At 42.3% G+C, this 24,804-nt stretch overlaps 1 protein-coding gene across 2 annotated transcripts in view; it reads right to left on the bottom strand.

Moving 5' to 3' along the window:
• The window catches only part of B4GALNT1 (beta-1,4-N-acetyl-galactosaminyltransferase 1), a 159,824-nt gene extending 135,915 nt beyond the window's left edge, over window positions 1–23,909 (bottom strand). For both annotated transcript variants that reach the window (XM_053289367.1, XM_053289366.1), the window contains exon 1: window positions 23,869–23,909. In XM_053289367.1, the coding sequence (XP_053145342.1) occupies window positions 23,869–23,894 (26 nt within the window). In that variant the 5' untranslated portion in view covers window positions 23,895–23,909. The remainder of the gene's footprint in view (window positions 1–23,868) is intronic.
• Between the last annotated feature and the right edge of the window lie 895 nt (window positions 23,910–24,804).

A 24,804-nucleotide genomic window follows, 5' to 3' on the forward strand; every position in this document is an offset into this window, starting at 1 on the left:
ATCCACATAAATTGTAAACTGTTTTCATTAAACAAAAAATTTCTCGCCTTTTCAAAGAAAGATGGGCTTAACTAGGCGTGTGTCCGAACCGGTCCGGCGGCCATTCTATAGAATGGCCAAACTGCCGGACCGGTTCTGCCCTGGTTGGTCTGGGTCCGGGTGGGGGGGGGTATTGCTTTAAGGGCGGGAGGGCTTGTTTACCCCTCCCGCGCCTCTTTGCCCCCGCCAGTGGCCGTAATCTACTGTAAAATTGGGGCGCTGGAAACCAGCCGCCGCCGCTTCCGCCGCGCCCCCCCCCCCCGCGAGCAAATTAGAGATAAAAAAGGCTACTGCCTACAAGGAAAGGCTACTGCCGCCCCGCCACCCGCCACCCCCCCCACGAGTGCTCACCAAGTTAGAAGAACTTAGAGAGGAGCTCGCGAACAGAGCTCCTCTCTTATCGAAGCCTCCGGCCCAACTGGGGCCTTGGGCGCGTGCGCACGCGCACTAGAGCTCTTTAGCCTATAGAGCTTTTGCCGGAGGCCCGGTCTACCCGCCGGGAAGAAGCCGGGTAGACCGGGCCTCCGGCGATCGGAGGCCCGGTCTACCCGCCGGGAGGAAGCCGGGTAGACCGGGCCTCCGATCGCCGGAGGCCCGGTCTACCCGGCTTCCTCCCGGCGGGTAGACCGGGCCTCCGGCAAAAGCTCTATAGGCTAAAGAGCTCTAGTGTGCGTGCGCACGCACCCAAGGCCCCAGTTGGGCCGGAGGCTTCGATAAGAGAGGAGCTCTGTTCGCGAGCTCCTCTCTAAGTTCTTCTAACTTAGTGAGCACTCGTGGGGGGGTGGCGGGTGGCGGGTGGGGGGGCGGCAGGGCGGCAGTAGCCTTTCCTTGTAGGCAGTAGCCTTTTTTATCTCTAATTTGCTCGCGGGGGGGGGCGCAGCGGAAGCGGCGGCGGCTGGGGCGGCTGGTTTCCAGCGCCCCAATTTTACAGTAGATTACGGCCACTGGCGGGGGCAAAGAGGCGCGGGAGGGGTAAACAAGCCCTCCCCGCCCTAAAAGATAGGCTCCCCTTTGGTGCTGGTCCGGACTGCTCCGGACCATGCACATCACTAGGCTTAAACCAGTCTAAAAGAATGGCCGCTTGCTGTGATCAGGGTAGGTTGAGTCCTTATTCAATGCACCGTTCTGTGTTCCACATCAAGCAACCAGATAGCAGCTGGTTGCCCACAAGCAGAAGAGAGTTGTGGACACCACTTTATCCTGACTTGCTCTCCTGCAATGCATGCAGTGAATGGCATATTGCCTCTGAATTAAGCATGGAAGCATTCTTGAACAAATGTGCCCGTTTCCACATATCAGAAATACAGAGGCCAAGGTAAAGGATAATCAGAGCAAAAGTAAACCATGGGTCTGAATATCACGAGCAAGACAGTATGAGCAAGACAATATAAGCAAGACAATATCATGAGCAAGACAGACTCCGAAGAAATTCATGGCAGAGAGAACAGTAACTAATCATTTCTTATTTATACCATGCTTTTCAATAACACATTCCCAAAGCGGTTTAAACCAAAGAGATATTAAAATCAAATTTACAAAAACACAGAAATTATTTACACACGCCAATGCAGAACCGAACAAATCAATAACCTTAGATGCCGAAAAGATAGATTTCAAAACCTGTAGAAGCTTTTAAGCTGGTCTAAAAGCAAGGCCACTTGCTGTGATCAGGGCAGTCCCATCACAAGTGACCAACCAGATAACCTGGGAAGGAAGCCAAGTACTCTGCATCCCCTCCAGCAATCTGAACACAAAGCTCATTGAATGTAATTTTCAGACATTAAAAGCTTCTAAAAGCTTCTGAATGTAAAGTTGAATGTAATTTTCAGACATTAAAAGCTTCTAAAAGCTTTTAGCCCATCTTTCTCTGCAAAGGCAAGACAATTTCAAGCTTATGCTTTGTCTTTAGCTAACAGCCATTACTCAGCCATAGTAAACAATAGGGGACAGATAGGAAGATATTTGTAAACTACTTGTTTACAAATCTACTATTCTGGTCCATTTGTAGCTCTGAAGGGGTTAATATACAAGTGTAATACTGGAAGTATATTTCAGTGCTAAAGTATTCTTCTCCAGTGTCTCCAGCACATCCCTCTGGTTTTGGGATCCACTTTGATTTTGAAGAGGTCATTCTGGTCCATTACACGTGGTTCTGGCATGTTCTGGCTTTCACCCAAACCCTCCGGCATTACCATGCCAACTTTTAAAATTTGCTCTTTAGCAGGGGAATTAAGAAAAGAAGATTATGTAGAGGTAAAGTGGAGAAGAAATATTCCCCTGCCTAATTTCTGGTGTCAGATTGCTATTAAGCAGTCGGCATGATCCCAGCCATAGGTTCCACCCCCTGGTGAGGTCACAAAGGAGACCACAGCCCAGGTGGTTACAGGGGGCCGAGGGACCACAACACCCCACCGATGCAAGAGGAAAACTGGGTTTCCTCTCAAGGCACCTCAGCAGCAACAGGCAGCTGGGTTTCAATCAATAAACCTTTGGCTGCAAATAATGAGCATGCAAGAACCAGCAGCCCTTCAAGTGGCGCCCACTGCCATACCTTTTCCTTGATGCCCCCGCACCACATACAGTTTGAAGTTGTAAAGATAAAGATAGCTGTAGGAAGATCTCAGCAGCACGTGGCGGCAAGGCAGAAGCAGGGTCCCATGCCTCCATAATACTCCTCCTCTCCCTCTTCCATGCCATATGCAAAATTGAGGAAGTGAGTGCCTTGATTGCAGTTGTTGGGGGGGGGGGTTGACTCCCAGCCAGGGACTGGCACTCAACCCTTCGGGGACCAGCAGTGGCCCAGGGACCGGTGGTTGAGAAACTGTGCACTAGATTATTGGGTTAGGGCTTTCTCCCTTCCTGTGCCACTCATCGCTACACAACAGGTAGAAATTCAACAGGGTGCAGCCCTTTCTGGCTTGGAGATACAAAGGATAGGAAAGGTGCTTTTATTCTTTTTCTTTCTTTCTATGTCTGCCTGCTATAAAGATTTTAGATGCTTTTAGATTGTGAGCCCTTTTTAGGGACAGGGATCCATCTTATTTATTTATTATTTCTTTGTGTAAACTGCCCTGAGCCATTTTTGGAAAAGCAGTATAGAAATCGAATAAATAATAATAATGAATAATAATAATAACAATATAAAGTTGTTAAAGAGTTTTTCTTGAGAACAGAGAAAGTGGCAACTCTAATTGGGACATGAGCTTTTGTAGACATCTGCCTATTTTACCAGAGGTACAAGAGACAGTCTCTAAGGTATGATCACTTGATATTTTTGCTGCTCCAAACCCAACAGTGCCATTCTTTTGGCATTTATTTCATTGGGAAAAAAGGCCACACAGAGAAAATGGGAACAGGCAGAGACAAAGACTGCGCACAGAATGTTTTGTTTTGTTTGTTTTGAAAGGAGTGTGGGTTCTTTCTGAAAAGAGTTGCCAACTGGTCAGGGAACAAGGGGGAAGAAGAAGATTACGATCAATGATCAGATACACAAAAGTCAAAAGCCAAGCACACAGAGGTGCACTTAAGTAATTTTGGAGCCTGGACCTAAAGGCCTTTGGAGCTCCACTCACCCACCGGCTGCTGCAAATTAAGCATTATTTTTTAACACTTAGGTTCTTGAGGGCACAAACCACACCACCCAGGACAGACTAAAGAGGATTTGGGGGACCCCAGGGCATGTGGAGGCCCTGGACTTTGGACCTAAAGTCCAGGGATAAGAATGCCTTTGCAAACACACACACACACACAATACAATAGGTACAGCACATCAAATTAAGTACAGTACAATAATGGTAGGTAGGTAGGTGAAGTGTGCCGTCGAGTTGAAAAGCACCCCAGTTGCAAGGAACAGGGATGCATGAAAATGTTGCGGGGGAAACCTCTAGAATCTAGCCTTCCTGTTTGATTCAGCCACTGGCTTTCATCCTCCTATCGTGGATAGGGATTGGGGCGTCTTGCCAGAACCAAAGAGGATTAGGCTCAATTCTCGCCGATATACTTGCTGTCTAACTGAATGGAGTCAAACAACAAGGGTGTGTTGCTCAAAAAAGCTTTTATTTCATGTCATGAAAAGCACGAGTATCATCAGAGAGCATCTGGCTGATACTGCGCACCTGAGCCATACAGGTGGCTAGTTTTTATAGGTCTCAAACATACAAGCATATCAACAAAGCAATTAATACACGTTATTAGTTATGAAACTTACATATTCCAGAGGTGTCATCTAGAGCCTGAGAAGATGAGTTACTACCTGGCTTTTATGACAACTTTAATCCCTATGGTATCTCTTCGTACCAGCAAGACCCTCTTTCTGCTGACTGGGGAATTTAGCTAATGGCCTGTGTTTGACCACTCCTGGTACCTGTTATCTTTGATGGGCTTCTCAACCCACATTCTTGAGAGGGGGCCTCCCGCTCTTGACTTTGGCCTCTGTTACCAAGAGGATTCTCAACTCTGAGCAACCTGCTGGCTCTATACTCCATTAGGGATATGAACCAAACTTTCCTGAATTATACTTTGACAAGCCGACCCCCGCACAGAGCATCTGCACATTTTTGGGGGCCGGCTACCTCTCTCCCCCCCACACCCCAGTTTTCGCCTGGCCACCGCCGGCCTCCCCGGCCAGGCCAGGCCCGCCGCCGCCCTGGCCTCCATGGCCCAGCAAGGCCCGCCGCCGCCTCTGTCCTCCACCGAGACGCGCCTCAGCCAATCAGGTGCGTCCCTCTGCTCCGCTGCCCAGCCAATCAGCTGGGTTGCTGGGACGCATCCTCACAGAGGCTGAGTCACGTCTACGGGGATTAAATATATAGATACATACTTTTATATACTTATTTGTAGGCCTGGATTAAACAATTCGTTATCAGTCCCCCCTTTGACCCTGTCCTGCATCGGGAACAAAGGGTCACTCATTCACATATGCTTCATTCCCATATACCTTGTGCAGCCTAGCTTTCTGCTGCTCAGTCAGCGTTCTCATGGGGATTTTGGGAAATTGCCCATTCAGGTTCTAAGGCCACATTTTCCACAGGTTACATAAGCATTGAAAGCAGCAGCATGCACTTAATATAATTATAGCTAAAGCAATAAGTGTTACAATGAGTTCTCTGAGCCAACTCAGGTTTGGTAGCCATCCAGTTAACCAATTCCACAATCCAGGAGCATCTCCCTTTCGTGCCTGAGACAGCTCATTACTGATGGACTCCATGTGTCTAATAGAACCTGAGATATTAATTTTATAATCATAAATATAGGAACAGAGTTCTTGTTTCAAAAGTCCACACACACAACATTTTTTAGAGGCTAAAACAAAGTCTAGGGCTCCGGTTCTGTATGGCAAACTGTTGGACTTCAGACAGCTCTTGGTTGATAAGGCCAAGGGCTTTAGTAGTTTCACTTATGAACACCTGAAGGGCCACTGTAAAATAGAGTGCACCCAGGCCTCTCCAGTACTGTTGGGTGTTAAAACTAGTATTGCAGTGAACCTGGGGGAAGGGACTGGAGGATCCTTGCTCCCCAGGACCACCCAAACCCAATAGGAAGCACCTGAAGCAATGTTAGCATATTGCAGTGAGTAGCATATGCACGCTGCCTACGGACTCACCAAAGAACTATGTGGGATTTGAATAATATTGTGCCCTTAGCAAAGGCTATAGTGAAGGGATCACCTGTGCTGGTTGAGATATGCCTCCTGGTTAGAGTCCTTAAGTCACAGGAGTCATTTTTAGAAGTTTGCCATAGGGCAAAATAGAGCTGGCAAAATGTTCCAACAAATGGTTTTGAGATAGAGGATAGGTGTGAGCGATCATACCACTTGCCCCCTGCCTTGTAGGCTGTTGTTGGCCATGGCCCAGTAATATTTACACTCAGATTTTCCCAGTGATGGCCCATTTCCTTTCAATATTTGACAGATTTCGCCTGGTGGGGTGTAGGCTAAGGCTATATATCCAGAAGAGCTAGGGCGACGTAAACAGGGCACCTTAACTTTCTCCCACCACTCTGGCTGCATGTAAGTTTGGTAACTGAGGGGAGGGGCAAACCCAACCCCGTAGTACACTGGTGTATGGACACGTGTCTCGTAATCTGTCTTATCCGAGTGTTCTGCAAGATGTCTACGCAGAGTAAAGTGATTCTTGGGGGCCCATGTTCCATAGGTCTCAGAACAAACAACAAGGATTCCCATTATGCTATGGGGTCCCAGGGCTCCCTCCTGCTTTCCCTGTTGGAAATTCTCTGTGGTGAGATAATCCCTTTTTCTCATTATAGCAGAGTGCACAGAGGCACAACACAGTTAGTTAGATTTAGTTAGGCATGCGTATGTGCTGAGAGTAAAGTAACTTGGAGCCAATTCATAGTTTCAAATCAATATAAAAGGCATTTATTAAGGAACTCCATTCTAGATAGGAAAGTGAGGATTTAGGATCTCTAATCTATCTATCTAACTGGATGCAGTTGGATTCTGCATCCTCTCTGCACATATGGTGCAGGGAGAGGAACGCCATGTTGCAAGGTAGGCAGGCAGGTAGCAAGAGAGAGAAGGAGGAAGGAAGTTTGAATCCCCTGAGATTAGCAATCTACACATCAAAGGGATAGCATCAGAGCAGTGGAGAAGTGATGACAAATGTCTTGACCCTCTAGCCCTCTGAATTACTAGTCTGTCCTCCACTGTCTGAGACAAGAGACAGCGCAAAGTCCTTTAACTTCCAACACCCCCTCTCGATTTCTCGTGACTCAGCTCACAAGATTCATTTCCTCTCTCAGCTTTTCAAAGCAGGGTCTTGGTAGCAGGGAAAATAGGGAAAATAGCACCTAGGGCAAGCATTGAAACTGAGCCCCTGTCCAAACAGGGATGATGGCACTTGTAGTCAACAACATCTGGAAATCCCTGTTAAAAGGAACACTGTACCATCTAGACATGGTTGTTGATCAAAACCTGAAAACATGAGCCATTTCTATTAAAGACTTAGAACAACAGTCAGAAGTTATGTGAGGATTCCAGTGTCATTTTCTATCTCATCTCATGCTTTTAAAAAAAAACATGACTTTGTCCGAGAGGATCACCTACCCAAATTCCTGCCAGCCTTTGTCTAGTGATGACTGTTGGCTCATGGTGGGGTATATGTGTATTCACCACACTAGTGCTTACTTTGACACCAGGAGGGAGGAGGATACATTAGTTTGCAACACTAGACAGAGGAATTTGCAACAGGAGGAGACAGCCAAGTTCTGCCAGGGCCAAAACCAGCCCTTGCCAGACTAAGAAATCATTGTAACTTGCCCCTTCCTGTCACAAGCAGTGTGCTGTTCTTTTATTATTGACTCTAACTCTCAGATATCCCAGTCATGGATGGAAAATTTAGGGTCAATTTACAAGAGACACATTTTCTACATGGAAGTTTCTTCTGTGCAGGTGTTATGCAGAAACCCATGTGTAGTGATCAATACATATGTATCTATTCCGCACAGTTTTTCAGCAAGGTCTTTTATATGTTGTTCTATATGCAAAGAACTGTCATATATGCAAGGAAATTCCTGTCTCTAAAAGTCATTTCACTTTATGATATACATATGTTTAGTTAAAGGATAATAACAACAACAACAACAACAACAACAAGCCGCAGTGAGGCACTACCTTGGCGTGGTTGTGGGGCTTGTGAGCTCTGAGGAAGGTGAGAGCTATGCCAGAGGTCCAACCATACTGGACAGGTCTCACCAGAGGAGCCAGACAAAGAGTGCCTCTCCCATCAACAATATGGTGAGACGTAACTTTAATAAATCTATACCGGATCGGTCGTTGCCCGGGTCAACAAGGACTGCACCAGGTGCTATAGTCCCTGGACATCTGGTGGCAAGTGGGCAACAGGACTCGGGATCTTCAGTTGAGCAACCAGAGCTGAAGACAGCAAAGTTACTGGAAGAAACGTCGCTTAACCGAAAAAAATATACGAAAAATGCCAACAAGGAAATAATGATCTGCTATTACAAGTCTAGTCCAACTAGAAGAGGTTATTTAAAAAGAATGTACCAAATTTGGAAAGAGAAGCATCCAGATACAGAAATAACAGAACAAAGGCTAGCAGACCAGAGAAGATTCATAATAAGAAATAACGTATTCACAGAAGTTGAGCTGGAAGAACTGCAAAGAGCAACACAGGCTCAAGATATGGAAGAAGAATTACTACCAACTGAAGAAGTTGCTCAGGCACAGGTGGAGGAGGTGTTGGAAATAGAGGATGCCACTGTTGCTGAACTGTTTCAAAATCAAAACCAGGCAACCACCCCTTTGCCTTCACCTCAAAAACCCAAATGCCATTTAACAGAAAAGCAACAAGAACTAAAGCAAAAAATAACTGAGCACATGAACCAATCAACCACTAGAGTTCGACTTCCAGCTCTAAAAACAGTTGCCAAAAAACAACTTGCTCAGGCATTAAAAGATGTCAATGCTGCACTTGAAGAAATAACAACCAATAATTTGCAAGAAACAAACCAACTAATGTACAGTGCAGCAACAATAATAACACAAGAGCTCAGATATAAGCTCAATGGCCCTGTAAAAAAAGAAAGCAGTACATCACCTAAATGGAAGATTAGATTAGAAAATAAAATCACCAGACTTAGATCAGATGCTAGTAAATTGAAAGATATGAAAGACAAGAAGCTGAAGAATGAAAACACCAAACAGTATCTGATCCAAAAATACCACCTAGATTCAAGGAAAATTAGAGAAGTCCTGGAAATAATAAAGCAGCAAATAACAGCAGTGTCAAAGAAGATTAGCAGATATGAAGCCAGAATTACACAACACAGGCAGAATCTCCAATTCCAGTCGAATCAGAGACGTTTCTACCAAAGTATAGAAGGAGAAACTGCAAGAAACGTAGAAACACCAAATAAAGAAGAAACAGTGCAATTCTGGGGGAAATTATGGGACAATCCAATAGATTATAATAAAAAAGCAGGCTGGATGAAAGAGGTAAAAAAATGTAACCAACAAATGCAAGATCTAATAATAACACCAGAATTAATAAGTGAAAGAGCAAAGAAAATTAAAAATTGGACTGCACCAGGCGACGATGAACTGCATGGCTTTTGGCTTAAACACCTAACAAGCCTTCATAAACAACTATCAAAACAGTTCAATCACATTTTGCAAGGTGGTGATATTGAACAATGGCTAACAACTGGGAAAACTCATCTCATCATGAAAGACCCAGCAAAAGGTGCAGTTCCACGTAATTATAGACCGATCACCTGCCTGCCAACCATGTTCAAATTATTAACTGGAATAATAGCAGATGAAGTGATGCAACACTTATTAACTAACAAACAGCTTCCAGTTGAACAGAAAGGAAATTGCCCGAACACCAGAGGTACAAAAGACCAGCTGCTGATTGACAAAAAGATTTTAGAAAATTGCAAGAGAAGAAAAACAAATCTAAGTGTTGCATGGATTGACTACAAGAAAGCCTTTGATTCATTGCCTCACACATGGATACTAAAATGTTTAGAAACAACTGGTGTCAGCAAAAACATTCAGATATTTATTTAAAAAAGCAATGAGCATGTGGTGTACACAGTTAACAATCAATGGTGAGACACTTGGACAGGTTAGCATTAGAAGAGGCATTTTCCAAGGGGACTCACTATCCCCTCTGTTGTTTGTAATTGCCATGACCCCACTTTCACAAATACTAAACAAAACAGGCCTTGGATACCAAACTTCTAAAACATCAAGTAAAATCAACCACCTGCTGTACATGGACTGAAGTTGTATGGAAATTCCCAGTCAGAAATCGAATCACTGCTAAACACTGTCCAGTAGCGATATAGCAACGGAGTTTGGACTAGACAAGTGTGCTGCATTAATAATGAACAGAGGAAAAATAAGAAAAACAGAAGGAATAGAACTGCCCAATGGAAGCAAGATCAAGAACCTGGAAGAGAAAGAACCTTACAAATACTTGGGCATTCTCCAGGCTGATAACATCGCACACACTGAAGTTAAAAGAAAAATTGGAAGTGAATACATCAGGAGAGTTAGAAAAATCCTCAAGTCCAAACTCAACGGCGGGAACACCATACAAGCCATAAACACCTGGGCTATACCTGTTATCAGATACACTGCAGGAATAGTAGACTGGACCCAGGCAGAGCTAGAGACGCTAGATTGTAAGACCAGGAAAATCATGACCATCAATCATGCTCTGCACCCCCGCAGTGATGTCAATAGGCTATACCTCCCTCGCAGCTCAGGTGGAAGAGGAATGCTGCAAGTCCATCAAACAGTAGAGGAGGAGAAACGAGGCCTTGAAGAATATATCAAGGACAGTGAAGAAGATGCACTTAAAATGGTCAATAATGCAAAACTATTCAACACCAATGAAAGAAAGCAGGCCTACAAGAAAGAACAAGTCAAGAACTGAGCAGAAAAATGGAGAAATAAGCCCCTGCATGGTCAATATTTGCACAATATAAGTGGGAAATCAGACATCACCAAGACCTGGCAATGGCTTAAGAATGGCAACTTGAAGAAAGAAACAGAGGGTTTAATACTGGCTGCACAAGAACAGGCACTAAGAACAAATGCAATAAGAGCAAAAGTCGAAAAATCCACAACAAACAGCAAGTGCTGCCTTTGTAAAGAAGCAGATGAAACAGTGGACCACCTAATCAGCTGTTGTAAAAAGATCGCACAGACTGACTACAAACAAAGGCATGACAAGGTAGCAGGGATGATACACTGGAACATCTGCAAAAAATACAAGCTACCTGTAGCCAAACATTGGTGGGACCATAAAATTGAAAAAGTTGAAGAAAATGAAGATGTAAAAATATTATGGGACTTCCGACTACAAACAGACAAACATCTGCCACACAATACACCAGATATAACTGTAGTCGAGAAGAAAGAAAAACAAGTCAAAATAATCGACATAGCAATACCAGGGGATAGCAGAATAGAAGAAAAAGAAATAGAAAAAATCACAAAATACAAAGATCTACAAATTGAAATTGAAAGGCTGTGGCAGAAAAAGACCAAAATAATCCCAGTGGTTATTGGCGCCCTGGGTGCAGTTCCAAAAGACCTTGAAGAGCACCTTAACACCATAGGGGCCACAGAAATCACCATCAGCCAATTACAAAAAGCAGCTTTACTGGGAACAGCCTATATTTTGCGACAATATCTGTAATAACCAACAGTATTGATGATAAAATTCAGCCATCCCAGGTCCTTGGGAAGGACTCGATGTCTGGATAAAACAAACCAGTCAATAACACCTGTCTGACTGTGTAAACAAGAAATGATAATAATAATTCGATTTCTATACCGCCCTTCCAAAAATGGCTCAGGGCGGATTACACAGAGAAATAATAAATAAATAAGTTGGATCCCTGTCCCCAAATGGCTCACAATCTAAAAAGAAACATAAGAGAGACACCAGCAACAGTCACTGGAGGTACTGTGCTGGGGGTGGAAAGGGCCAGTTACTCTCCCCCTGCTAAATAAAGAGAATCACCACGTTAAAAGGTGCCTCTTTGCCAAGTTAGCAGGGGTAACTTGGGTAAGCAAAGTACAGCATTTAAGAAGCAGAGACCCATACACCCAGTTCTTTTCCCTATGACCAGAATAGGGTCATATTCTACTGGAATATCTCCTGTGTTTATGGATAACTTTCTGCTGAACTCTTTACTCTTAGTGGAAGCAAGCTAGGTGTGATATTTATGTTTGAAAATCTAATTCTAGATCAATTTGCTTGGATTAATACTGAACACACAACATTTGAATCTAGATTAATTTTAACCTGCTCCTTTGAAATGAAATTACATTAATATAAATGTAAAGCTGGCTTTATTTAATTGAATGACTATTTACATTTCAATTATTTTTAAAATCATATGAAGTTCAGAATAATATCTAATTCAGCAAAAGAAATTAGTTAATTTTAATTCTGTTTCACTGAATATAAATTTTTGGCAGTCTGAGTGAAGCAAATGTTTACATCATTTGCAAACATCTTGTATTTTTAGCGCTAAATAGCTATTTAGTAGAATGTGTTGGATGCAAAGAATTTTGAATTCATAAAGCTGAAAATGTAAGTCAGCTTTCTCAGTTTAAAAGTTGCACCTACCAAAATTCCCTTCTTCTATATACAACTAAAAGGAAGGCACCCTCTCCTCCTTTGCCACTGGACACTATATCTGCAGCCCTGTTCCTTCCTTTTCTCCAGCTATGGGTTTTCCCTTCTTCTATACAGTCAAGGCTTCCTTTCTCTTCCTTGAACTCACTCTCTTCTTGCAGGCTTTCCATTGAAAAACCTCCTGCCTTGCAAACTGCAAGCCACAACTGCTCTCAGGTTGGAAAATGCAAATGCAAGTTTTTTTTAACAAGAAGAGGGAGGCGGGACAGGAAGCTGGAGAGCATTCACATTTCTGGACCTCTCTAGGCACGAGCTCCTCTGTTCATTTAACCCTTTCAGCCTCTCCTGAAAAACTAGTTTGTTGTTGCAGCTCTCTTTCAACTTATTTCTTTCATTGTATATATCCTATATAATAAAACCCTAGGGTACCTGCGTCCGTGTCTCTGCCGGGTGTTCTGCGCATGCGTGGGTACCTGCGTCCGTGTCTCTGCCGGGTGTTCTGCGCATGCGTGGGTACCTGCGTCCGTGTCTCTGCCGGGTGTTCTGTGCATGCGTGGGTACCTGTGTCTCTGCCAGGTGTTCTGCGCATGCGTGGGTACCTGCGTCCATGTCTCTGCCGGGTGTTCTGCGCATGCATGGCGTGCGCTTCTTGGCTGGGCTGCAGGGGGTGAGCGGCCTAGGCTGTGGGCAGCCATGTTGGCCGCGGAGACGAGGTGGCGGGCCTGGCCAGGCAAGGCCAGGTGGCGGCGGGGGAAGCCGGGTGAGGCAGCGGCGGGCCCGGGCAGCGGCGGGCCCGGCCGGAGGTGGGCGGCGGGCCCGGCCGGAGCCACGGGCGGTGGTGGGCAGCGGGCCCGGCCGGAGCCGCGGACAGTGGTGGGTGGCGGGCCCGGCCGGACCGCCCGGCAACTCTTCTAATGCCCGTTAATGGAACGGGCTTAATGACTAGTTTAAAAAATAAACAAACATCCTCAGCAGGGCAGGGAGGAAGCATCAGCCTGAGAAAGCAAGTCAGAGATATAATTTCTTTGAGACTACACTTGATAGCAGGCAGGGCACAGGCAATTTACTTACTTTGGACTCTGGGGTGGGTCGGGACTTGCAGCAAGAACAGAAGATGAATAGACTGCAAGCAGCCAGAGCCAGCAGAGCAGGCAGCCACAGTGGTTGCAAATGAGAACAAGCAACCCTGCCCAGGCTACTAGGATTCCCCACCCGCCCACCGCCGCCCAGCGAGCACTTGCCAGTGTTTGCTGCCTGAAAGCAAGCCCTGAAATGACTCCGAAGAGCTTGCTCAGGCTCTTCGGAGCTTGAGGCCACGCCCCCTTTGACACCACATGCAAAGGGGCATGGCATTGAGCAAGCTCTTCGGAGTCATTTCAGGAAGGCCTTGCTGGCTGAAAACATCTATTCTTCCTTTCTCTCCCTCTCTGGAGGGAGAGAAAGGGGAATAGACGCTTTCAGCCAGCAAATGCTGCCTGAAATAAAGGGCAAGTGCCTGCTGGGGGCAGGGGTGGGGCGCCTCTCCAGACCTCAGTTGGGGCGGGGGGCGGGGCATGGCAGGCACTTTGCGCCCCCCCTGCAATGGCGCCCAGGGCACATGCCCTGCTTGCCCTACCCTCTTTATGCCCCTGCTTGGTAGTGGCTTAGTGAGTATGTCTGCAAGCATTTCATTTGTTGGGCAGTAGATCAGCTTGATTAGTCTATCCTTCTGCAGACTTCTCACTATATGGTACTTCATATCAATATGTTTGGTATTCTCCTTAAGTGCCATCTCCCATCCTGATTTATAATTGTCAGTGAGCACCAGAGGGGCCAAACCCACAGGGCACAATTTGAGCTTCAGCCAATAGTTGTCCATCAGCTTCCATGCCCTTGCCTCCACTCTTAGAATCCCTGTCTCCAACCTCAAACTTACATTGGACACACATCTAGGTGTGCCAAGAATTGCCCTCAAGAATTTAGTTGGGATTGTCTCTGTCTCATGCTTGATGTAAATTCCTAGTTGTGCGCCAAACAAAATTTGGGCCAACAACTTGGCCTCAAACAGCTTCAGAGCAGTTGGTAACAATACCAATTCCCCCTCCTTTGCCATAGAAGAATCTTAATATAGCTTTGGGGCTCCTCTGAACTGACTGGGTGAAACTGCTGATGTGGGGCTTCCAAGAGCCCGTAGCACTAAGAACTACCCCCAAAATCTAAAGCTCTGCACCTGTTCGAATTACCACAGCATCGTCCTCATAAAGCAAAAGGAGAACCTGGATACCTGCCAAAATTAGAACATGAAACTCTGGCTTATCCAGGTTAGTGGCTAACGCAGAAATATAAAAATTGAAAAGAGAGGAAGCCAGGATACAGCGCTGCCCCTTGTTCACAGATATTGCATTCGATAACAACCCCGTGGTTTACATCTTACTCGTAATGAGTTATTAGAGTACAACTTTTGAAAAAGTAAAAGCAGATGCCTGTCTATACTGGTTGCTTTAGGTGTTTTTCATAAAATCAACCTCGAAATGGAATCAAGCGCAAACCTAAAGTCCACAAATGCCACATAAAGAGTGGACTTAGAGCTCCCAGAATATTTTGCCACTAAATGCTGCAGTACCAAGACCTGATCAATGGTAGAGCGCCCTACCCTAAAGCCAGCTTGTACCCTACCAAGAAAATACTCTGTTTCTAACCACTCCTGAAATTTCCAGTGGAGGTGTCTTGCGTACAATTTGCTGACTACGCTTAGCAGACTGACTGGGCAATAATTGGCTGGGTTATCCTTGTTACCACTTTTGTATAGAGGGACTATGACTGCAACCCCCCAGTCTTTGGGGATATGTGCTGTGCAGTCAATATAGGTGAATAATGAGGCCAGGCCAGGAATCCACCACTCTATATTTGCCTTGATTGCCTCTGGTAAAACGCAATCGCTTCTGGGGGCATTACTTATCTTCAGTGCATCTTTTAAGGATTTTATTTCAGTTGTAGTTATGGGGGCCCATGCTGGTAACATCTCCCCTTCTTGCTCCACTATCTCATTCTCCTCCTCTGAATAAAGCATTCTATATTTTATTTTATTTTACACTTATACAGTGGTCCCTCGACTTACGTAAATAATCCATTCCGAACGCACGTTCGGAGGTTGAAATTTTCGTTAAGTCGAGGAGCGCACCACGGACGTCTCAAAGCACTCATAATTCGAGGAAGCCGCATCTAAACATTCGTAGGTCGAGTAAGCAACTACTTCTGGTAAGCAACTACTTCCGGTCTTTTTGTCGCTCGTAACTCGAAAACAACGTAAGTTGAGTAGTTCGTAGGTCAAGGGATTACTGTATCCCACTTTTGCTACGAGGAGCTCAAAGGTACCCATGTTAACAGGCACATGGTTATTTTTATCCTCACAACAACCCTGTGAGGTAGGTTAGGCTGAGAGAGATATGACTGGCCCAGAGTCACCCAGTAGGTTTCATGGTTGAATGGAGATTCAAACTTGGGTCTTCCTGGTCCTAGTTCAACACTCTAACCGCTACACTATGCTGACTTTATTGTTCTTCCCAGGCTTCCATCGGAATCTGGTAGACTCATCATCATCATCATCATCATCAATTTTATTACAGCCATTGGCCAGCAGAAATAGAAATAACAAACATATCTAATACAACAATACTAAAACACGACTTCCGGTTGGACTGCCAACGCGGCTGCACGCTTCTCGACAGGGAAGACAGAGGAGAAATTAAGGGGGGTTTGAGGCTTCAACCCCCCCCCACGCCACCCTAGATTAAAGGGTCTGGACTTCAAGATAGCCCACTGTTTTCCCCTGAACCGGCTCCTTAATTTAGAGCTGTGTTGGAGAACGCAGTTCTGTCTTAGGTTGAGTGGTGGGGGCTGGATTCAATCAAGCTTACTCCTCCATCGGAAATCTTTTTGACTGAAGCCGGCTGGCGTCTAATCTCTACGGTTTGGATTTAATTAATTACTTAAAGTACAAGAAGCTCACCTTTCAATGTGATTAATGACAACTTGCTGGAATTCTTCCTGCTTTGTTGGAAAGATATTACAGAACTCAAGACGCGGCTGTAAGTTTTCTTTGACTATAAATTAAAAAGGGGAACCCAATCTTCTTGCTAAATACTGGAACTCAAGAGCTGAATTGATGTTTACAAGTTTTAAAATCTGGAAAAAGATCTTATTAGTGGGAATTATTATTTCTTTTCTTTTTACTGCTGCTTGAAAAAGTTTATGAAAGAGGCGTTTGCTGTTTGCCATTGAATTTGTCCATCATTAAGCCAGCCAATTAAAGCAAGAGGCGTTTCACACTACCTTGAGAAAATTCAACTGCCAGTGATAAGATATATGAGCTGTGCTGTGGAACTGATTATATTTGGAAAATAACCACAGGCTTTTACTTTCTCTCTCGAGATCAAGGACATTAAACCCTGTTGTGAAAGTGTTCTATTTTCTCCCCCCTCTATACTATGAAAGGAGGAGGAGAAGAAAAAGACAATGCAAAAAAACCCACAGCAAAGTCAGATACATTCACAGCCTAGGAAACTTTCCCTTCCAAGTCCAGGTGTGGGGGAAGCCAAAATGCTTATAGATTTGGATCAGACATTATCAGATATGAAACAGCTATTGGAAACAAATGCAACCACTCTTCACAACAAGTCAGTTGTGATATGTTACTAGTGAAACAGAATATACAACTAATCAGACAGGATATACAGACATTAAATGACAGAACATCAAATATTGAAGAAACAGTTAAGAAATTAGCACAAGACAATAAAGAATTTAAAACAAGGGTTGACACTTTGGAGAATGAAGTGGGGATCACTGAAAGATGATAAGGAAAAATTACTAGACCAAATGGCACTGTTGGGACAAAAAGAGAGGTTTTTAAGGTTTAGAGGTATTCCAGAAAAAGCTGGTCAAGACATCAAAAAATTACTTGGGGAGGAGCTTGCATCACTTTTGGGAATCTCAGCTGAAGAGATGGATGCACAGATTGAGGTAGCTTTTCGTTTAAATTCGGACTTTGCTACAAGGAATAAATTAATTAAGGACTGTTTGGTGCAATTTAGTTCAAAATCAATCACTGAGCGAATTGTTCAAGCCCATTTTGTTACAGCCCTTACTATTGAAACCCAGCAGATAAATTTTTTGAAAGAAATACCAGCCAGAATTCTAAGAAAACGTAAGGATTACAAATTTCTGACAGATGCTTTGAATGCCAATGGAATACGTTTTAGGTGGGAAATACCTGAGGGAGTTTCCTTTTTTTATAAGGGTAAGAAGAATAGATTCACTGAGCTCCTCAAAGCGCAAGAATTCTGGCAGAAATACAAAAAAAATTATCTTCTGATCATCCAGCAACCTCAACACATAATTCTAATTAGACCAGATGGATTACAGATTACGAACATTAATGGGTTAAACACCAAAGCAAAAAAGAAATAAAGTCTTTCATTTTCTTAAGAAACAAAATTTGGACATTTTGTGTTTACAGGAGACATATATTAGAAAGCAAGATAGAAAATTTTTGGTCAACAAGGCTTTAGGACAAGAATTTGTTTCCTCAGATAAGAAAAAGGGGAAAAAAAGAAGGGTAGTATTTTATGTCAAACAACAATTTGAACCCAAATTGATTTTCAAAGATGATGAAGGTAGGCTACTAGCCTTGGAAATTTTAATTTCTGGAATTAAAACGGTGATTATTGGAATCTGTGCTCCTAATGAAAAGAAAGTTGAATTTTATAAATATTTGGACCAGAAGATGGCTGAGTTATCGAATATTAACTTGATTATATTGGGAGACTTTAATGGTGTTGTTTCTACATCTTTGGACAGAAAATCTGATATATCTGAAAGGAATTTACAAGGCAAACTCCCTAAAGCATTCTTTGATCTAGCAGAACACATGGACCTTTATGATTTGTAGAGAATTAAAAACTCAAATGCAAAAGAATATACTTACTTTTCTGAAAGATATCAATCACATTCAAGGATAGATATGGTTTGGACATCTAAAGCTATTACACCATGTATGAAAAGAATGGATATTTTACCCAGGACTTTTTCAGATAACAATCCAATTTGTTTTACATGGAAGAAGAAAGGAACGACTTCATTTCATTGGAGATTGAATGAATACCTCTGGAAAAAAACCAGATGTTGTGGAGAAAACTAAAAGAAGTTAAAGGATTATTTTGAATTGAATTTAAATCAAGGAATGGATAATAAAATAATCTGGGATGCAAGTAAAGCGGTTATGAGAGGTTTTTTTATACAGCAAAATGCATATTTTAAAAAGCAGAGAGGATTGAAAAAAGAGACATTATTGATGCAGATCTCCAAAAAGGAAAGAGAATTATTATGGACCAAAGATAAGAAGATGGTCACTCAAGCTATCAAAATGTTACAACAACAACTTTCTATGTTAGTAGCAAATGAACTTGAACGGAACTTGAAGTATGCTAAGCAAAGGGCATTTGAGTTCGCAAATAAACCAGGCAAGTTGTTGGCTTGGAAAATTAGATCTGAGAAAAAAAATAATTACATATCTAAAATACTTACAAAAAATGGACTCTCTTATGATGGTAAGGAAATAAGAGGTGAATTTTTAAAATACTATTCAGAATTATATAAAGGCAAAATAGTTGAAGATAAAAAAATTGAGCAATTTCTTAGGACCAAAAATATTCCAAAACTCTCTAAGGAACATATAGAAACTATGAATGCTCCGATAACAATCACAGAAATAACAGAAGCAATAAATCAAAGCAAGGCCAATAAGGCCCCAGGACCTGATGGATTGTCAGCTTTGTATTACAAATCACTTAAAGATCAAATTTTACAGCCTCTGCAATGGACTATGAATGACATTTTGCAAAAAGGGATTATGCCGGATTCGTGGAAGTATGCAAACTTTGCAATAATCCCAAAACCGGATCAAGACTTAACGCTAGTTAAAAATTATAGACCAATCTCACTTTTAAATAATGATTATAAACTTTTTGCTGCCATTTTGGCAAGAAGAATGAAGGTTATATTAAGACTTTTTATTCATGAAGATCAAGCTGGCTTCTTGCCAAAGAGACAATTGAGAGATAATGTGAGAACAGTTCTGAATGTATTGAAGTATTATGAAAAACATAATGATAAACAGATGGCGATGAATTTTTTGGATGCAGAGAAAGCTTTTGATAATGTTTCGTGGCAATTTATGTGGAGATTATTAGATGTAATGGGTGTTGGCAACAATTTCATTAGGGCAATTAAGACAATCTATTTGGAACAATATGCTAAGATTATTGTAAATGGGGAATTATCAGATAATTGTAAAATACAAAAAGGGACCAGACAAGGATGTCCACTTTCCCCATTGCTTTTTATATTGGTCCTAGAAGTGCTTTGTAGAAGTATTAGAGAAGATTTTAAACTACAAGGCCCCAAAATTGGGAAACAAGACTACAAATTGAGAGCCTTTGCGGATGATGTTGTGTGTGTTTTTAGAAAACCCAATGGACAAGATTGGAAGACTCTTGGAAATAATACAACAATTTGGCCAGTTGGCTGGATTTTATATAAACAAGGCCAAAACCAAGGTTCTGACTAAAAATATGGATCAGAAATCTAAGGACAGATTCTCTGAAAAAAGTGAACTGAAAGTGGAGAAGAAAATCAAATATTTGGGGGTCTGGCTAACAAACAATTCCTTGTTGTTTACAAATAATTATGTTAAAATATGGAATACAGTGAAAATTGATTTACAAAGATGGTCTAATATGAATTTGTCTTTAATGGGAAGAATCTCAGTGGTGAAAATGAATGTCTTGCCTAAAATGTTATTTCTCTTTCAGACTATCCCTATAATCAACACTTTAACTTGTTTTAAGCAATGGCAGAAGGATATAACTAAGTTTGTTTGGCAAGGGAAAAGACCAAGAATTAATTTTAAGAATTTAACAGATACAAAGGAAAGAGGTGCTCTTACTTTACTGGACTTAAGGCTGTATTTTGATGCTGTTTGTTTGATGTGGTTAAAAGAATGGATAACATTAAGAAACCCTAGAATACTTGATTTGGAAGGATTTGATAGAAGGTTTGGATGGCATTCATATTTGTGGTATGAAAAAAGTAAAATACATAAAGATTTTTTGAACCACTATGTGAGAAGGAGTCTAATGAGGGTGTGGCTAAAATATAAAAAATGGTTGGAACCTAAAACTCTGTTATGGGTATCTCCGATTGAAGCTCTAACACGTAAAGAAGTAAATATGCAATTGCAATATGGTACCTATAGGGATTTGTTGTATTTTCAGGAAAAGGACTGTAAGTTAAAGAGTTTAACTGAAGTACAAAATTTGGTCAGAGATTGGTTGCAGTATCACCAGTTAAATGAAATATATAAGAAGGATCTTAAAGTTGGATTTGAGGATCAGATGTCGAGCTTTGAGAAGGAACTATGTGAAAATGATGAAAAATTAGTTTCTAAAATGTATAAGCTTTTGCTTTTGGAGGAGACAAGAGATGAAGTGGACCATGGTAAAGTGGGCTCAAGATGTGGGATGTAATATAGAAATGGCAGCCTGGGAAAAATTATGGAAAACTGATTTAAAATTTACTGCATGTTATGCTAAAAAGAAAATTACTATAAAATGATGTATAGATGGTATTTGACACCAAAAAAATTGGCACTAATGTATAAAAATGTTTCAAACAAATGTTGGAAGTGTGGACATTCTGAAGGTACTTTTTTCATATGTGGTGGACCTGTGGGAAGGCTAAGGCCTATTGGGATATGATATATAATGAGTTGAAGAAAATATTTAAAATGACATTTCCTAAGAAGCCAGAATCCTTCCTGCTGGGAATAACACAAGGTGTAATTTCTACAACTAATTTAACATTTTTTATGTACGCTTCTACGGCGGCCAGAACAATATATGCACAGAAATGGAAGAGTAATGAACTGCCTTCAAAAGAAGATTGGCTGATAAAAATTTTGGAATATGTAGAGATGGCAAAACATACAACATAAGAGATCAAAACTTAGAATGTTTTAAAGAAGATTGGAAACCATTTTTGTTGTATTTAAAGAACTATTTTCCTACTATGGATTTTACAGCAGGGTTTGAAATTTAATAATAATTGCAGGTTGGGTAGATTAATTGTGTTTGTAAGGGTTTAAATTTATGTTTTGAATTATTATAATAGCAAGGGTAAATTTTATAGCTGATGATTCACGAAGAGATGTGAGTGGGAAGTCCACTTTTGTTTATCTGTTATGAATGCTAATATTATTATTGTTAAAATCAATAAAAATTGAATTTTGGGGAAAAAACAATACTAAAACACAATAAAACAAAATACAGTGGTAGACTAATCTTAATGGTTGTTTTATAGAACAACCCGCTGTTACCTTCCAAAATAGTGATGGATTTTTAGCCTTAACTGATTGGGTTAGAAGATGCCAAGTTTCTTTGATAACAGCTTGCTTTTTCTCCCTAATAATCGTTTGTACTGTTTTTTAAAGGAAGAGGACTTCCTGTGCTGAAACTAAAGCTGGATTTTGCCTGTAAGATTTAAAATTTTGCACCAGATTCTGTCTTGCCAAAAGACAATCCTGGTCAAACCAGGTTTGAGACCTGATTGCAATATTAGGTTTATCCTTCTTCTGTTCTTTTGCATGGAATTCTTGTAGCTTGCTGTAGCGGTTTACAAGCCTTTGTTTCAGAACAAGCCCACGTGAGGGGAAGAAAATGGCTGAATCATCCCCTCTATGCTTTCCAAGCAAAGGCTTCTCCATTTAAACTTTCCTGTCCTTCTGGTAGTTTCAAAAATGGCTGCCACCACTCCTCTTTATCTCAGAGTTTGACCCTCCCTGGGCTTTGGGTGGAAATCCCAGGGAAACGCTCCTTCTTTTGCTATGGGAAAAAGTATTCAAAAATCCTCCCCCGTGCAAGCCTACATGTGGTGAGAAAACTGGCAGATTGCTGACTGTCTGAGGCAAGTGTGCACCAGAATGAGACCCCCTTCCAGCCCCCACTTTCCTGAGTCAAAAATCCACTCAGAAAGGTTTGTGAAATGCAAAGAACAACTACAAAAAAACCCACCTTTCTTCAAATGCTACAGACTGTTTCTGTCTGAGGCTCTCTCAGCTTTTAGTTACGGGTAAAAAATACTCAGTGGCTCCAAGACTACTTTAAAAAGCACCCCAGTTGCAAGGAACAGGGATGCATGAAAATACAAAAATACCTTTAAAAGCTTGCAGAGTCTTTTGCAGCACCTTGGATGGATGGGCGAAGTCTAGTGTTTCTTAGCTTAGTTACATTACAGGTAAGCAATCCTAGAACAGTTTCAAGGATATGAAAGAAAAGAGAAAAGTCTAACACAAAGTTTGACTAAACAAACATTCCCTAAACTCTCCCAAAAGCCTTGGATTCCTTTGTCTTGAACTCACCAAATCCTGGATGAGAATTCAAGCTTCCTGCCTTCCTGCCTTTCAAGGAGCTGCAGAAGTCCTTCCATGAGAGAAATCTCCAGGCTAGCTTTTGACCACGAGGGAGCAAAACTCCATTGCTCCTCACTAAGCCTTTCCGCCCATGTTTATCTCACCTCTAGTCAAGCTTCTTCTTACAAAGGAACATTCTCTTCCTCCTCATGGTTCTCTAGGTCCCATCTACTGGTGTGCTGATTGGCTGAGCCCTGGAGTTCAACCAATGTGTGAATGCTACCACATTCTTCTCATTCTATCTTGCCCTCACAATTGTTTCTCTGTTTTCCAACTGTCGTGCATGTATGTTCTCTAACCTATGTGGAGTTGAGGCAAGTTTTATTCCTAACTTTAAAGGGAGTTGGTCACTATCTAGCCTCTGCTTACCCTCAAATATTCTATGTTCTGCATCAGATTTTGCAAAGTGAGCCAGTAGTCTACGACAGACTTCCTTCCACTGGACCAATATGTAAATTCAGCAGGTCTATCGCTGGGGACGGAACCATTCAATACACCCAGATCCAATTTGTTGGCCAATTGCATCAGGCATAACCCTGCATAATTACATTTATCATCTTTAGCTGCTCTTGGCATAGAAGAGTCCTCTAAAACCTCTTCTGAGGGACTGCTTCTAAATTTATTGTATAACATAGCATCATCTGATCCTAATCTAGCATTTAGGTCCCCTCCAATCGCTATATAAGCTTCGGAGTGGAGTTCCAAACAGTTCACAATGAAACTTCCCAACCTATTCCACTGATGCCTAATTGACTGATACTTATGTAGTGGGGGAAAGTAGAGATTAATCAACAAAATTTTAACCTCCCCAAAAATGCAGCAAGGAGGAGACTACAGCTTTCAGAGGTGTGAAACAGCAAACAAGTAACTTGCAGCCCAGTAGCTATTAGTATACATGCACCCACCCCCCACCCCCACCGTTGGGTCTACTGCCTCAAGTGCTAGGGGAAGCATTTGAGCAGGATGCACAAAAACCACCCAGCTCCATCTTAAGACACTTAGCTCAAGTCTCTTGTTAAAAATAAAATAAAATAAACTTTGTCAAATAATTAATAAAACTTGGGTCAGATTTTCTTGACACTCATGTCATAATATTCTATGCCACCAAGTTTAGAGTACTGGAGTTCTTGGATAGCCAATTTGCCTGGGAAGCTAAACTTTCATCACATGGCTGCAAATGCTCACCTTCTCTCTGGTGCAGGCTCTTCCATGCCTTGCTGTGCTGGAGACGGCAAGGCTCCCTCTCCTCCTATGCACGTTCCTCTCTCTTCCCATTGCACTGGTAGCTCGTGCTCCAATTGTTTGGTCATTATCATGGTCAGAATGAAGAGAGTTCTCCTCATTACTTTGAATGAAAAACTCTCCTGCCAACTCCTTAGACATTTATTCCATAAGTCCAAGCAAGGGTGGTAATGGGTCCAGGAGGTCCACCAGTTCCTGGAGAATCTCAGGCAACTGCTGATGGGTGCATCCTTCCTCTGACAGTGATGTACTTCGTTGTGCCTCTTGGGCAGATGGTATTCCTTGCTGCCTTGGTGCTCCAAGAGCATGGGCACTGCTACTCTTCCTTAACTTGTTTTCCAAATCCAAGACCTTCCCAGACAGATCAGCTTGCATTCTTTGAACTGCCAACGCTCTTATCTTCAGAAGCCCTGGACCTAGATCTTGGTCCATAATTTTGGGGACATCCGCAGGGCCTGAAGTGGGGACTCCCTGCCCTTTCTCTCCTCCCATTTGGGATGTCACATTTCACGAGAAGAGGGTATTGAGAGACTCTGCTGTTACTTGAATGTTCGATAAAATTGCCTGGAGCCCCTCCAAACTGGGAGTGCTATGATCTTGCTGTACCACCAACTGTTCATTTAATGAGTTAAGAAGTCCTTGCTCTGGTGAACCATTATATGTCATTGGTGTATCTGTACCAAGAGTTACTTTAAAGTTCTGCTTGTCTAGCCTGGGTGAGAATACTGGTAATTCTGGCAAACATCCAGCAGGCTCTACGAGCTCAAGGTCTGCCTGTACTGGCTTACTCCTATCTACACTTTCACGGCTCTGGCTAATAATTTCTTCTCTAAAAACATCTATTGGTGTAATTTTAAAAGCAGACCATAAAAACATCTT

Source organism: Hemicordylus capensis, chromosome 2 (genome assembly GCF_027244095.1).
Source record: "Hemicordylus capensis ecotype Gifberg chromosome 2, rHemCap1.1.pri, whole genome shotgun sequence".
Lineage (NCBI taxonomy): Eukaryota > Metazoa > Chordata > Lepidosauria > Squamata > Cordylidae > Hemicordylus > Hemicordylus capensis.